The 17,355-nt window shown below is 34.6% G+C and overlaps 1 protein-coding gene across 2 annotated transcripts in view; it reads left to right on the top strand.

The window, feature by feature from the left end:
* Golgin104 (coiled-coil domain-containing protein 186) overlaps positions 1-17,355 on the top strand; it is a 502,507-nt gene that overhangs the window by 99,119 nt on the left and 386,033 nt on the right. For both annotated transcript variants that reach the window (XM_090392368.1, XM_090392369.1), the window contains exon 6: positions 9,447-9,650. In XM_090392368.1, coding sequence (XP_090248494.1) covers positions 9,447-9,650 — 204 coding nt within the window. The remainder of the gene's footprint in view (positions 1-9,446; positions 9,651-17,355) is intronic.

Here is a 17,355-nt window from a genome sequence, read left to right as displayed (position 1 = left end):
TCTTAAGTTAAACTTGGTTTGAACACTGTTTTGTATATAATCAGTTTAGTGTTTTGACTAATCTCTCTCTTATTCCATATAAATTTATTCAGTTGACTTCCTGCTATATCAACTTTGCTAATTCTGCTATTTCCAAATTTAATTTTCCATCTTCACTAAAAAATTGTGCCTAAATAGCTAAAATGTTTTACTTGTTCTATAGATTCTCCATTGAGGATGCAGTTGATGTTGTCATTGTTTCTGCCTATTTTCATTGTCTTTTTAATGCTGATTTTCATAGCAAATTTATTACACAGTTATTCAATTTGGTCAGGAAATCCTGCAGACTTGTCCAAGATTTATTTAGGAGTATAGCATCATCTGCATATATAAAATAAAGAGCTGAGATTAACATCTCCAATTTTGATGCATAAAGTAAAGAGCTGAGATTTACATCTCCAATTTTGATATTAGGCTTAATACTGCTTTCCTTCATAATGTGATCCATACAGATAATGAATAACAGTGGAGATAATGTACACCCTTGTCGCACACCCAACTTAATATCAAACCATTCTTCCTATACATCCTTCAATTCTAACTGCTAATTTACTACTCAAATAGAGACTATGTATTGCTTGATACAATGTCTCATTCACACCATATAACTGGCGTGTTTTGAAGAACTTTACTCTTGGCACCTTGTGATATGCCTTTTCCAGATCTACATAACTTAAATACAGATCCTTGTTATATTTCCATGATTTCTCAGCTTTTTGTCTTAAAGTGAAAATCTGATTCTGATAATTTCTATTTGGCCTGAATCCACTTTCTTCTTCCCCAAGCTTCACCACTACAATTTTTCTAAGCTGTTTCTCAAGAATACTTGCATAAATCTTATCAGGAATACTCAGCAGAGAAATTCCTATGTAATTCTCACATTCAGCTTTATTCCTTTTTTATAGATGGTACTACTATGAGAGCTCTACTCCAATCATCTGGAATTTGATCCTCTGACCAGGCCTTCTGAATTATGCAGTGTTGCCACTAAAACTTTTATACCTCCATGTTTTTTCATTTCTGGTTAAATATTATCTACTCCAGCATCCTTTCCATATTTCAGGTTTGTGATAGCTTTTTCTACTTCAAGTACAGATATATATTCCAGACGGTCTTGTTGGTTGTTTTCTACCACTTTGCTGTTACTGCTTGTTTCATTTAGCAGTCTTTCAAAGTAATTATTCCATACATCAAGAATATCTTTATACTCAGTTTTCATATGACTGGTTTTCCCTTTCAGTCGTTTCCGACCGTGGGTGACTTTGTTGGCATTGCCCACAAAGTATTCCTGGCGAGATTTTTGCAGGGTAGTTCACCATTGTTTTCCCTTTCAGTCGTTTCCGACCGTAGGTGACTTTGTAGGCATTGCCACAAAGTATTCCTGGTGAGATTTTTATAGGGTAGTTCACCACTGTTTTCCTCAACCACCCCAATTTTATCTGGGTTCGGGACCAGCATATGGCTGGACATATGCATGACTGTGATCCATGTGTGTTCACGGGTCTAGTTTGCCTATTCTGGGGACGAAAAACCAGAGTTTCCAGGTGAGAAAACCCCTACCTCCGTATGAGACCTGCTAACTCACCCTTTAGTTGAAAGAGACCAGATAAAGGTTTCTCACATCACTGAGTGGAATCTAACCCAAGTCTTTCTGAACAAAGGGCTTTGTCTATACTGGCTGAGCTACAAGAGGTGCTTCAGTTTTTCATGTCCCCCTCCCTTTTTTTTTTATCATTTCTAATTCTTTTTACATTGTTTTAATCCATTTCTGAGCTTTTTCAATATCCTCCAGAATATTTTATCCCTTCCTGATAATTAATTTCTATGCTCTTACCAAAGTCTTCCTACGACTTTTGTTTAGCTAATTTTACACAGTGCTTTGCTTTCTTACATTTTTTTCTGTATTCCCTAAGAGCACAAAGTGACTTACTTGCCAGGAACTTTCTATATGCTTTCTTCTCTTTTTTGACTGCTTCTTTACCTTCTTGAGTCTACTATGAGTTCAGATTTTTCTTTCCTTGCAGATTACCTCATCACATACCTCTGGCTGAATCAGTCAAAGTTTTATATAGAGCAGGCGTGGCCAACTTCATTCTATACGAGGGCAAATATATAATGAGTGGTAACATCACGGGCCACACACTTTTAGACAGAACTTAAATAAAAATAAACTCTGCATTTTTTCAAGGCAATAGTTATATGTATCGAATTACTATATTTGTTAAATCATTTTACTACTGGGAGAACAATATAAAATACTTGAAACTGAGTCTCTGAAACTGATCACTGTAACCAGAGCAGAGCAAGTGACTTTCAGTGATGCTTTATTCTGGAGCGCATAGAAATCTACCACTCCCACTACTACAACTCTCACAGAGAAGCAGTAAATTTTATAAATTGAGTAATCTTTTTAAAACAATTTTGATTCAGTGTTGAGAATATAAATTGTTTCCGTCATCAGAAATAAGGAACATAACTAGTATATCAATCAGAAAATCTGCAGTTGAAACTAATAGCTAAATTGATAATACATATAATTTAATATAGTTTTTATCCTGCCACAGGATGCACAAAATCACGTTACGGGCCGCATGCCTGCTGTTGGCCACTTATGCTATAGAGTATGCAATTGAATCTCCAAGGTTTGATTCTTGTTTTCAAACTCTTTCAGTTTTCTTTAATAATGTTTGTGTATTTGAGTCTGCAGTTAACATCTGATAGCTATTCAACTTTGTTTCAATTCAAATTAGTTTCAAAACTTTCTTACACAACTTTCTTTTCAATATGAAGTTCAATTTTATCCTTCTCAACATTACGAGAAGGTCTGGACAGTTCTGATAAACACCTAGAACAAAAATGATATTGAAATAACTGATATCACACAAGAAAGACCATATCTTAAAACTATTTAACCCTCATGCTTCATGAAATTGTAATAATTTGTTCTTTTTCTTTTAGGATATATAAGAAGACATAAAATCAATTAATTTTTGTTCCAGGTGTTTATCAGAACCCCCCCCCCCCCCTCACCTTGTAAATGGTGACCACTTCTTGTTTCAAATCCTCTGTCTACTCTTGTGTACTGAACCAGTGGGAAAACATCGTTGTTGAGAATAACATAGTCATTTAGATTTTTCTTATTCCTTGCATCTTCTCTCCATGTGAATTTGTGCACATTTTTATGTTGGAATATTTTGTTAGTAATAACTACTAATCCATGTCTAACATGGTAAGTACCTGCAGAAAAATAGCAGGTGCTTACCATTATTATTAGTTTTGCCCTTTTTTTCCAAGTTTTTTGAAAATTAGGAGTTTATTATTGGTGTTTTGAATGCTGGAAGTTTTTTTATCCATGTAGTGGGAAAATATGAATAGAAAATTCAAGCATTATTATATTTTGATTCTTCAGATAAAATTAAGTCATTGAGATATTTCCCACTAGCTTTCATTGCTTGGTCTTGTACTTCATTTTGTGTAATGTTATAGTTTAGTTCTTTTCCTTTTGAGTTAAAAAAAAAACTAATAAAAAATGAAGTTCATATTATGTGGAAAGTGCACAGTTTGATAGGTGGAAATTGGCTTAATAGGATAACCTTACTTAAAAAGGGGTAAATTAGTGATTAGTTAATTTCTCTGTTTTCAATGTGTACAGCACTCATTTATACCAGTATTGTTCAGAAAACTGCAGTTCTTTTAACAAAAGTTAAAATAAATCATGTTTGCATCATCTTTGATAGACAATCTTTTCCCTGCTTGCACTATTAATACCATATTTTTTGATAGATAACGTGCACCCCCAACATTTTCATCACTCCTTTAGATGTATAGATAATGCACATGCACCAACTAGCTGTAGAGTTAGGAAATACAGACAGAGGACGGAGGAATTCTTTAAAAGCACATGCATTGCTAGTAGCAGTAGTCAATTATCCCGTACATCCAACTCCAGAAACTCCAACCCCTTGATCTTGCAGTAAATAAACCATTCAAAGACAATTTGCAGGCTAAGTGGGAAGACTGGATGATGAATGGCATCCATGAATATAACAAAACAGGGCAGATGAAAAGAATGTCATATAAAGATATAGTTACGTGGATTGTAGAAAGTTGGGTTGCTGTAAGTGAAAACTGTGTTAGAAATGGTTTCATTAAAGCACAAGGGAATGTAGTGGTTTCCAGTGACAATGATTATGAAGCTGAAGAAATACCAAACAAAATTTTTAATGCAATTGATTCTTTCAATATTGAGTCTGATGAAGAATTTTTTGGATTTGAATAGTGTAATGTTTAATAAATATTAAGTAATACTTCTACCTTAGTTTTGTTATTACATTTGATTTACCTCTCATACCTTTGAAATGTATACCGCGCACGTTGATTTTTAACGAATTTAGACTTTTTTTGTATAGATAATATGTGCGTTATCTATCGAGAAATACTGTACTCATAACTGTTGAGATCCATGACAAGATCATTAAGACACTAAGGAAATATATGTAAATATATTAATATGAGACAGTGTACTTAGATGAGGTTAATTACTAAAGTAGGTATGCTATTACAATAATTAACTGCTATAGCTATTCAGAACTATATGCTGCAAAAATGCTCCTGATACTTTTAAGACATTTAGATTTAATAATGTTAACTCTTCTCATGTATGTTGTTGTAACATTGAATAAGTAAAGGATTACTTTTCTTTCCATTTTCTCTTCTTTTTATAGACTAGAAAAGTTTTTAGAAGTGTTTTTGCTGTTTCTCTGATAAGTTAAAAAAAAAAAAAAGCACTACTGTTTTTTTTTTTTTTTTACGTTTCATTTTTTTTAAATTCTTCTTTAAATATTTTAACTATTTCTCTGATAGCAATCTAGATATGATGTCCCAACAATTGATGTCATTATAATTACCAGCAGTGCCTAAAGCTAAAGCAATTGTGTAAAAATTTGCAGGCATCTATTAGATTGATTTGATCTACCTGCACACATAACTCTTCTCTGGCTACACTGATCTTAATGAACTTTGGTATTTTGGATCTCTATTAAAATTTGTCATCTCAATTTTATTATTATTATTATTATTTGACACCTCCAGGGAGTCTAAAGACTCATCAAGGGAGGGCACCTGCTCTGTCTCCACCATTCAATCACCAAATGACCGAACTACAACTGACCACCACAGTTATTTCCACAGACAATCGCAAACATCCATGCCCATGGCGGAATTCGAACCTACAGCCTTTTGACTGGAGAGTGGATGTGCTAACCACTCGGCCACCCAGGCCATTTTGGTTTTGGTCAGAGTATTTCGGCTGACAAAATTAGGGAGAATGATTAATAATGATACACAGTTATATACACTGTGTGACTACTTTATTAGGAATACCTCACTCATTTGAAAAATGGGGAGGTGTTCCTAAAGTGGCTACTCAGTATATAAAAATAATGATAAATTGGCTGCTTACACTTTATATCTAAAAATGGTTATAGGTTCATTTGTTGGGCCAATAATTGATGTCACCATACAAGAATGCCAGTGCAAAACACTTTTCTTAATCATCTCAGATAATTTTTGTATAGGGCGATCCAAAAGTTGCACACAACATAAAATAATGATGTGGTGACTAAAGATGAATTTTTCAGTATTAGTGATAAACTTTATTGAACTAAATTGCTAAACAGTTTATAACCATATCTTTACAAAGGTAAAAATAGATAACATTAGCAAAGCAAATGTTCAAAATGGCCACCTCATTCTTGAATGCAGGCACATGATCTTTTTACCAAATTGGAGACACCTCTTCAAAGCATGAATTACTGCTGATTGCTTCAGTGATATTCATCTTCAGTTCATCAGTTGTGTGAGGATTATTGTTATACACCTTACCTTTCGGGTAACCCCATAAGAAGTAATCTGACAACCTTGGGGGCCAAAGTCCTTTAGAAATCAGTCTGTCACCAATAAAACTTGCAGAAATTGCATTGTTTCATTTGATATATGACAGATTGTACTATCCTGCTGAAAACAGCAATCACTTTTTTCAATCTGAAGGTGAGCCACAAACTGGATGATGATGATGTCTTGGTACAGTGCACTGTTCAATGTCATCTCAAAGAAAGTAGATCCAACAATGCAGTGGCATGATACTGCACATTAGAGGATGCAGGGGCATTTCATGGAAAACATGATTTTCCAGTGACCAAATTCTGTTATTTTGGCTATCCAAAATAACAGAATATAGGGCGATCCAAAAGTTGCACACAACATAAAATAATGATGTGGTGACTAAAGATGAATTTTTCAGTATTAGTGATAAACTTTATTGAACTAAATTGCTAAACAGTTTATAACCATATCTTTACAAAGGTAAAAATAGATAACATTAGCAAAGCAAATGTTCAAAATGGCCACCTCATTCTTGAATGCAGGCACATGATCTTTTTACCAAATTGGAGACACCTCTTCAAAGCATGAATTACTGCTGATTGCTTCAGTGATATTCATCTTCAGTTCATCAATTGTGTGAGGATTATTGTTATACACCTTACCTTTCGGGTAACCCCATAAGAAGTAATCTGACAACCTTGGGGGCCAAAGTCCTTTAGAAATCAGTCTGTCACCAATAAAACTTGCAGAAATTGTATTGTTTCATTTGATATATGACAGATTGTACTATCCTGCTGAAAACAGCAATCACTTTTTTCAATCTGAAGGTGAGCCACAAACTGGATGATGATGATGTCTTGGTACAGTGCACTGTTCAATGTCATCTCAAAGAAAGTAGATCCAACAATGCAGTGGCATGATACTGCACATTAGAGGATGCAGGGGCATTTCATGGAAAACATGATTTTCCAGTGACCAAATTCTGTTATTTTGGCTATTGGCATATCCACTTAGGTGAAACCACACTTTGTCACTGAAGAAAACATTGTCCAACTAGTGAACTCCATTTTCTTCAATAAATGATTGAAACCACCTACAGTATACAACACATTTCTCCTTATTCAGTGGCTTCAGTTCTTGAACCGAGTGAGCATGGTTTGGATGAAGCTTTAATTATTATTCAGCAACTCTCCAAGTACTGCCATATGACATACCTATCTGTGCAGAGAGTTTTCTAAGACTATGAATATTGCACCATGTTATGTACCACAGTCACTATAGCCTCAGTCAAAATGGAAAATCTTCCATGCTGCTGCTGTTTGTCTGCAACTGATCCAGTTTCCCAGAAATGTTTGATTTATCATATAAGTGTTGAATTTTTGAGGAACAACAGATTCCGGATACATCTGACGAAACTCCTCCACAACATTTGCTTAAGAACAACAGACAAAATAACATTCCAAAATAACTTGTTACTCCTGGCAAAGTACCATTTTGATTTCCTTATAAACAAAACTATGCAATGGATGTCCAATACCTGACATGTGGTGGATTGATTGCACTATGGTGGCCAGTAGTCCTAGGGTATCATCTATATGCAAAACAAATAATTAGAATTGAAACACTTCAATGCAGCTCAGCTTCAATTTTGTGCACAACTTTTGGATCACTGTGTAGCTGTTTTCTTTTGTATAGTCTACCATTAAACCACATTATTTTTAAATACATGCAGACTGTTCTGAAATAAAATAATCTGTGACTATAATATAATAAAACTTAATTTTTATTATTACAGAATAATTATATTGGATTATTAGTGATCACTTGCTCCAGTTTCTTTGTGAAACCTGACACTATATTATAACTGTTGCTACTACAAGCCACCCTGGAATCATTTGTAGTATAGCAATATTAATAGGGGAAAAAAGCATCACTGCTACATTTTTGCTGATGGAGTAGTGATGCTACAATACAAAAGAATCATTATTTTTGTGAAAATGTTAAAAAAAATTTTAATATATACATATGCTGAAAAATATGAAAAATAAACATATGCTATGCTGCAAAATTTTTATTCTAATAAATAGTTGTATTATTACTTACAGTATCCATATTATTCTTAAGTTATGAACGTTTACTTATGTTACCATTCCCGAGAGCAGAAACTACTCACTTATGTTGTGATGATGTCATAAGACTACTTGAATGTTCGTAGAAGTGTGTAGATAAAGATGATTATATTGAGAAGTAATCATATATAAAATTGTGCTAAGTTGTTGAATAATGTTTAGGGAAAGTACTTATTTTCATTTCAGTGAAATGTTTACTCCATTACTAAAAATTACATAAGAACAACAGACAAAATTGGGCATCCATTAAATAAATAAATAGGAGGCCTTAGTTTTCAATATGCCTACATATTTCATAGCATTCAGATCATCTAGTTGAATGTAGCCTCATTACCTGCAACTGATAATGAGGACTGTATTTGTAAGTTCCCTCCAGCTGCTTTTGTGCATCAGACTATTGAAACACTAAATCCTGTTATTTCTTACAAAAATATTTGTATTTGGTCACTGCAAAATTAATAGTAAAACATAGATACTTTTGAACAGTTTCACTTATGTTTACTCTCCCCCCCCCCCCTCAAATTAGGTGTTCTCTATTCAGAATAGCTCATTTGTCAACTTTGAGAATTATGTACAGCTGTTGTTCTGCTGTGTTGCTTGATTCATATATAGGATGTTAAAAAGTCATTTTATAGGAAACAATTATGTGATAATTTTTTTGACACTTTCTAAAAGTTTTAACAGAAAGGTGAACACAGATTTCTAACATCAGTTTTATGTGAAACACATTATGGAATAATTGAGTTTATCCATAAGGTTGAATAGAATAAGCCATGATGTTTATATTACTGAAATTATCCTACCAAAAAGCTAAATGAGATATTATGTAACTTGTGAATACTAAAACTGAGTTTTACAATTCTTGTGAGCACATCCATGATTTACTTATCATGAACAAAATATCCTCAAATATCATTTTGTATGTGTGGCATACACACTTGCTTCTCATCTATATTTAAGTTTGACATTATCATCCAATTCCATATTTCCTCTCATAAGTATGTATTATGAGTGTAAATATGGAAACAAAAATAAATATGCATTTATACATACTGAGGTTTATGTTCAAAATATTTGTCTTTGTGTGTGTGTAGAAAAGGGGCTTCACGAGTTTGTCATTACTCCTATTCACTGATTACGAATGAATGTTTGACAGGAAACCACAATTGGTCTGTAAGATATGTTATACAGTCTGCTGCTGTTTTTACTACAGTGATATATATGTATTTTACTTGTCCTTTGTATTCTTTTTGATGTGATATGTCTGATCATATATCACACTTAGGAATTTTATGTGAAACACATTGCCCTTTCTTTTGCTTGTAGGTAATGAATCTTTTTAATTTTAATTTTTTTTTGTTTGTTATCATATACAATTTTAATTTCAATTATTAGGAAACACAAATAAAATTAGAACACATCCTTCAAAGACTACAAGAGACAAGAGAAGAAGCAGAACAAATTCGTAAAGACTGTCAAGAAATGATAAGACGTTATCAGGAGGCTGAAGAGATCAAATCTGTAAGTTTAGATCACCAGCTGAAAGAAAAGCTTAATGAGCTAGAAGTTCAAAAGCAAGAAAAATCAGATCAAGAAGAGGTAATTTTTTTAATGTTGTTTTTAATATGAATATACTAGTTTATATCTTGGAGCCTACATACTTTAATATAAAGAATTCATGATTGTTGTCCTTCATTTGGAAATACTAGAAATAATCCAAGGAGTATATAAGACTTTTTTTTCATCTGAAGCTGTGATAGCCAATCTCACATGGAGATGACATGGTTTTTACCTTCTGGTAACTTATGGTTTTTTTCTAATCAAACATCCAAACCAGTACCACAAACACTGACATAATATGTTGAAACGTTTTCCACTTGGTTATTTTATAAATAAAAATACCAAGAAATTATATTCTTGGTTTCATTCTTTATCCAAGTATAAGCAAACAAAGTTTGCACTAAAAGTTGATAAACTTGAAACTGCCTTCTTCTTGCTGCAAAATCTTAACTTGGTCACATGAGAGCAGTAAGCAATGCACATGCATTTGATAGAATGAAGTAGACATTTTTAGCCAGAGATTGTCAAAATCATCTGTGTTGGGCACTTTTTTTTTACATGGTATACAACATAGTCATGAATACAACTTTGAGTAAAAAGTTTCTTTCCCCCCCACCTCCCCACACAGTCTCAGTAAGCTTGGATGTGAATGGACGTACCTGAATTGCTCCTCTTTTTACTTTGATTTTATGCGGTATCAAAAAGAAAACTAGATGTATCTAGTACTGACTTATTACTTGTATAGTGTTCTTTCTAACAATGAGTAATTTACTCCATAGTATTCAAGTTCTAAGCATATGAGTGATATTTTATTCTATCCTTTTGGACTGAATACTGCATCAGACTATCCATTGTTCAGCTACCCTTAAAGACAATTTCCCTCTCATAATAGGATTAACCCTCTCATGCATGAATTTTTATATTCATTTATAAAAAATTATAATGATGATACAGTAGCATTTAATCTTAGTGTATTACCATGAATTCATTAATTTTGCTAAATTTGTGCCCTGTATATGTTAAAAATGATGTCCTCATATGGGACCCTTATGCATGAGAGTGTTAACTGCTATAGCAAGGCCCCCCCCAATGCTGTCACTGGGAGACACAAAGATCACAAGGAACAACCCTCTGAAGTCTATTTCACTGGCAGCATCACTTCTAGGTAAGTACATTTTCTTAAACTTTGTACCTTAGAAAAACTTAGCAATTCAGTTGGAAAATTATCATACTACAACTTCACTCAGATGGTGGCATGGGATGAATTAGAGTTTTCAAAAAAAAAAAAGCCTTTGATTTGCTGCATAACATTGCCAAAGTAAGCAGTAATTTAAGAAATGATTTAAAAAAGGACATACTAAATGCAGTGAGAGAACTAACAAAGGTATTCCACAAAATGAGAAATGAAACAAAAGTATCAAAAGAACTACAAACAAGCTAGTGCAAGCTAATTTAGCTCAGCCTGTTCAGTTATACTCACAAGTCATTAAAAACAATGCTAAAAACAAAGAGGAATCCGAAAACAGTCCTTTCTATAAATTAATAATGAAATTAATAGCTCAACTAAACAGCAAAGAAGCCAAAAATATCATTAAAGAAAAAATAGACCCAAGAAAAATCAATTGGAATCACAGAAATGCAAATAATGGAAGAGTCTTGATTGAATCCAAAGAAAAGACCGACATAGACCTGCTACATAACAAAATCTCTAAGGAATGCAAAGACACACTAGTAGCAAATCCCAGTAAGAAACATCTTCCAAGCCAAGGTTAATTATATATGATATTCCCAGTGAAATTGATAAGAACAATGCAATTGACTCAATATGTATGCAGAACGAAAAACTTCCCTAGGGATACAAAGAACGCAGATCATGACAATAAATAAATGAACAAGAGAATCTTAATTATTAAAGTCGATCCAATGGCAAGGATCAAATTGCTGAAAAGTGGTGTTAAAATGCTGTGGAGAATTTTCCACTGCGCAGATATGTAAGTGTTCTGTGAGGTGCTTTAACTGCAATGAGTTCCCATTATACGTGAGACTGTAGCAGGAAAAACCACCTGTCTGTTCTTCTCTAAGGAACAAGTTCAGTGAGTGCCCACAAAACGAGTCCAAGATGAATTGTATAAATTGCCAAAATCATAACAAGCATGCCAAAAACGACTACAAACACCATGGCAATAAGCAAAAACTGCCCAACATACAACTACTATAGACAGCTCAAAATTGAAAACATAGATTATTTATTTATTATTTGGCGTATGGCTCACACATGAAAAGTTACACCACATTAATCCTTAATATATATATGAACAGAATAATAAGACATAATACAATCACAAAAGAGATTCCCAAGAATAGGCTACAACTGTATGTCTAAGTTGATTATCCAGTCAACTGCACCTGGTGTAGCATGGATGAAGTTGGACAGGTTTCCATTGTATGCACGTTGGGCAGTTTTGCTGTAATATGATTAATTGTCTGGCAGGGTGATCCACAGTCGCACTTGGGTGAGGCAATCATGTCCCATTTGTAAAGGTGGTCTGCACATCTGCCATGATTGGTGCGGATTCGGTTAAGGGTAGACCAAGTTTTTCGAGGTAGGTCAAAACCTGAAGGCATCTGTTTGGGTCCACTAATTCATGGAAGTCTCCTTTTGAAGTGTTACACCAGGACTCTTTCCACTTCTCCTTCATGTTGAAACTTGTCTCTGCAAGATTTTTCACTGTTAAGATTGGAGGGTACCTTGACTTTAGCCTGTTTATTTCTAGGGGTGGGATGTCTTCGTGTATTGGAAGATTTTGGGTTTCCATGATTTTGCTGTATTCGTGTAGAAGAAAGTTGGATCAGTGGAGGTGGGATGTTGCTTAGCACTGGGAGCCAGTAGGTTGGAGTTGATTTCACTCTTCTAGAAATAAAGCGCATAGTGGTGTTAAGCTGAGCATCAACCAAATACACATGGGTGCTGTTCAGCCACACAGGTAAGCAGTATTCAGCTGCAAAGTAAACGAGACCAAGAGCAGTGCAGCGGAGCATTGTTTTTGAGGCACCCCAAGTTGTTCCACATAGTTTTTGCAGTATGTTTTTTCGTATTTTTAGCTTGGATGCTGTGTTAATGAGATGTTGTTTAAAAGATAGAGTTCTATCTAAAGTGACACCCAGATATTTTGGGAATCTGTTGTGGCTTAGCAGTTTGTCGTTGAAGTAGACCATGAGTTCTTTGTTAACCTGGTTATTGTTCAGGTGGAAGCACGAAACCTGTTTTGCTAGGATTTGGGCATAATCTCCATTTGCTGAAGTATTCATCTATGACTGCAAGGTCATTTATTAGTGTATCTTCCACTGTAGTAAAATTGGTGTGTCAATTTTACTACAATGTGTGCTAGAGCAATGTCATCAGCATAGCAAAACTTCTTCTGGGAGACTGTATTAGGCAAATCTGTGATGTATAAGTTAAAAAGCAGGGGAGCCAGAACTGACCCTTTTGGTAATCAATTATTCATTGTTTTTTGTTTACTTTTGTTCTCTTCCATACACACTGCCTGTTCCAAGTGTGCATGGAAGAGAGCAAAAGTAAACAAAGACATGTTACTAACTAATTGATAACATGTTAACATGTTATCAATTAGTTTTGCTATTCTTCTGCATGGGACTGCACAGAGCAACTTGCAGATTGTGCCATACCTACAGGCTGTTTTCAGGCATTGTTGGCAGCCTGTCTCTATATGTGTGGTGAGTGACAGAACCTGATCACAGCAGCTTCGTTTATGTCTGAATCTGGTGTGTTTCACTGGGACTTGTTCTGTTTAGCTGGCCTGATTGGCCGAGTGGTTAGCATATCTGCTCTCCAGCCAAAAGGCTGCAGGTTCGAATCCCACCGTGAGCATGGATGTTTGTGATTGTCTATGAAAATAGTGGCGGTAGTAGTTGGCAGTAGATGGCACTGGTGTATATGATGAAGGTAGCTGCGGTTAGTGGAGTGGTGGAGACGGAGAGTTGTAGAGCAGGTGCCCTCCCTCGATGAGTCTTTGGACTCCTTGGAGGTATCATGTAATAATAATAATAATTATCTTAGGGGCAATTCTATTGAGGATAAGCCTTTCTAGGAGCTTAAAACAGGGGCTAAGCAGGGCGATTGATTGGTAATTTTCTGGTTTCTTGTTGGTTTTTCCTGGTTTTAAGATGGGGATGATTTTTGTCCTCTTAAACTCATTTGGAAATCTACCAGTCTGTAGAATGTCAGAGAAAAAAGCAAGTCAGCCACTGTCAAGCTTTTTAGCCTGACTTCAACAGGAAATCAGGATGAATTCTATTGAAACCTGGAGCCTTGCCTAGTTTCATATCCATTAGAGCAGTGTTAATATCTTCAAGAGTAAAAGGTCGCAAATATAAAGGATCTGATAGTCTGCTATTTTTCAAGTATGTAAGTTCTCTTTTTATTTGAAGAGTGTTGTTTGTTCTTGGTGGTTCACGGACAATTCATCGAAAGGAAAAATCATCGGTGGGGAATATTCATTGAAAGGAAAAATCATCGCAGGGAAAATTCATCGCGGGGGAAATTCATCAAGAGGAAAATTTATCACAGGGAAAATTCATTGCAGAAAAAATTCACTGAAAGCGTTATTCACTAGAAAATTGAAGCACACCTTTACATAACATATGGTTTAACATATGTTATGTAAAGGTGTGCGATATTTGATAATAAATTATAGTATTGGTTTAGTTTTTTTTTTATTTGTTTCTTTTTTTTTTTTTTTCAATAATTTCGAGATTGTATTTGAAAATACATAAACCATCGTATTATATTTGTAGTGTTTTTTTTTATTTTTTTATCGCATTTTAGCACATACTAGTAATGAATGTATCTCTTGGATACATGCGACCTAAGCTGCAATTTTTTTCGATCGTGACTTCCACAGGGTTAAAGAAGGTACCAATGTACTTATCCGTACTTGAAATACCATAATTAGTCAAATATAACTCGCGCTCGCGTATTACTCGCACCATGCCTGATTTTACTTTTCGAAAAAAGAAATTAAAAAGTTTTGCATATGCCTTGCACATGAAAAAAAAAAGCTTAAACACATGCATACATGCAATACGCATGTGTTTAATCAATACCTCCCCAATAGCCACTATATTGCAGAGGCAAGAAAAACAATTACTTTTATTATGTCGGTGAATAAGGTACGAGCAGTCTGTGTAATATATTTCTCAACAAATAGTGTAATTAGAGACAACCTGGATAAAAACGACACTAATGAATGAATCACATCCCCTCATACAGAAACTATGCTGTATAGACTCGAGCAAAACCATATGGCAAACACATTATCTAATTAAAAACTGTTGTTATTAATTAGATGTGTGTGAGTTTGCAAAGCAGCAATGAAATTTAACCGAATGTGTTAAAATTCGTAAACATGTTAAAACTAAGAAATATATATGTAGTGAATGTTGTTATGGCAGTTTCACATATGGAATTCGGTTGAAGAGAGTTAGCATTTCAACTCAACTGGAGGCTTGCTTTTATCTTTCGATCGCACGATCTTTTGTTAATACTGCACCAATCATATGCATGTCTTAATAATTTGTCATTGCTGTCTGTTTCGTGTTAGGCTTAATTACCGTGAAAGGAGAAAAGTCACAAAACAGAAAAATGTTCCGGGTCCGGTGCATAAAAAAAGTTCTGGGGCCGGGACCCAGAGAGCCCCGGCTGAATTTAACCACTGGTTCCCAGAGTATAAAAGCTGCTGTTTCACTACTATGTTGGAGCTGCTACTGCTATATATTCCTGCTTAGATATTTGAAAGTGAAGTTCTGCACTGGAAATTTCAAATTAAACAGTTTTACATCATGTGTTCTCAGAAGTCCGATCCCTGACATTTTTTTCTTTTGATTTCTCGAAGTTTAAGAACCAATTTATAAATTAATTACAATTATTGCATGATGTCTCCTCTGGAATTTATTTTAAGCTAGAAGATGAAGCTTAAATTGAGTGATTATGGTCATTTATTTATAAAAGACAAAGAAAACGAAGAAAAGATTTTTTGGAAATGTGATCAGTTTCAAAAAATGCATTGCCATGCATGCATTCATACAGTTGGCGACAACATTATCAAACAAATTAACCAACATAATCATGCTGGTAACATGGCACGGGTTGAAGTAGCGAAGCTACTTAATGAGATTAAAGATCGAGCCTGTACAACTAACAATGGGACTCATCAAATTATCATGGAAGCATACACAAAAATATCTCCTCCGGTCATCGGCCAAATGCCGAGCAATGCCTCTGTAAAGAAGTCTATTCGAAGAACCCAAAATCAAGCAGGACAGGTACCACCAAATCCAAATTCGTTAAGTAATTTAATTATTTAATCATGCAACTTTTGCATGACAGCAACGATGGCCGCAACAGATGGCTGATATTTTCTACTAAACAAAATGTACAGTTATTGTCCCAATCGACAACATGTTATGCAGATGGCACTTTTAAAACTACTCCACCTCTTTTTGAGCAGCTGTACACAATTCATGGCATTATAGACGATAATGTGATTCCTGCTGATTTCGAATTTGCAATAAAAATGCTCACGATATTGGCAATTGCTTTTGTGCCAACGTGCTTTTGAAGTGTTATATGAAAATAATGACTATCCTGCTGAAGCTCAGTCTGTTCTGCATTACGTAGAAGACACCTGGATTGGCAAACCTGATCATTGATCACTTCGTCATCCACCTCGCTTTCCCCATGCCTTATGGAATTGTTACCATGTTTCTCTGGAAAGGTTACCAAAGACGAACAACTCATGCGAAGGGCGGCATCGTGCATTCAGTGAACTAATTGGTGCTTCTCATCCAACAATATGGAAGTTTCTAAAAACTTTGAAGGTTGAGCAACATTTAAATGAGGAGAAAATAGAACAATATATAGGTGGCACCCAACCTCCTCCTCCTAGTAAGAAACGCTATCGAGATATTGGAAAAAGACTTCAGCTCATCGTTAATGATTATGAAAATCATGAAACTTTCATTACTTAAGAGGAGTTGCCCATAATTTTTTATTTTGAAAACTTTATGGCTGTGCATTCACCTTTTTTGTTTCATTTTTTTTCCATACTGCTCAATTTTGAATAGTATGAAATAAAAAGTGTTCCTTTTCATGATCATCAAAACAGTCCTTTTCAGGACTACAAATATTGATAGAGAGATGCCTGATTGTACTGATTCCAGTTCCTCTTGAAGATAAATTTTTAAGTTGTTTTAATAACAACAGAATAATAATTGCTAATAGTACAATTTTGAAGGAATAAACTAAAAACAGAACATCACGATATTCATGCCTTCTAGGTGCACAACACTCTTTTATCTCGTAAAAATAAACCAACTAACTGCTGATTATTGTCAGAAATCTGACAACAATCAGCAGTTAGTTGGATATAACTATTCTCCCTAAATATTCTTAAATATGGTGCTCTTTCTCCCTCACCATCCTATCCCAGTTCTGTAACAATTAATATTCCATCTACAGAGCCTATAGTAAGAAAGAATATGAATAACTTTATACGTAAATTTAAAAAAACAACATTTTTTTTCACATATATCCTCGATTAATTTTCCCCACAATGAATTTTTCCTCACGATGAATAGTCTCCGCGATGAATTTTTCCTTGCGATGAATTTTCTCCACAATGAATTGTCGGCGATCAATTTTCCTGCTGTGAATTGTCGCTGATGA

Source organism: Typopeltis vanoorti, chromosome 5 (genome assembly GCF_054136105.1).
Source record: "Typopeltis vanoorti isolate ZY-2024b chromosome 5, IOZ_Tvanoo_1.0, whole genome shotgun sequence".
Classification (NCBI taxonomy): domain Eukaryota; kingdom Metazoa; phylum Arthropoda; class Arachnida; order Uropygi; family Thelyphonidae; genus Typopeltis; species Typopeltis vanoorti.
Note: the sequence above shows the minus strand (reverse complement) of the source record. Positions and strands in the feature narration are given on the sequence as shown.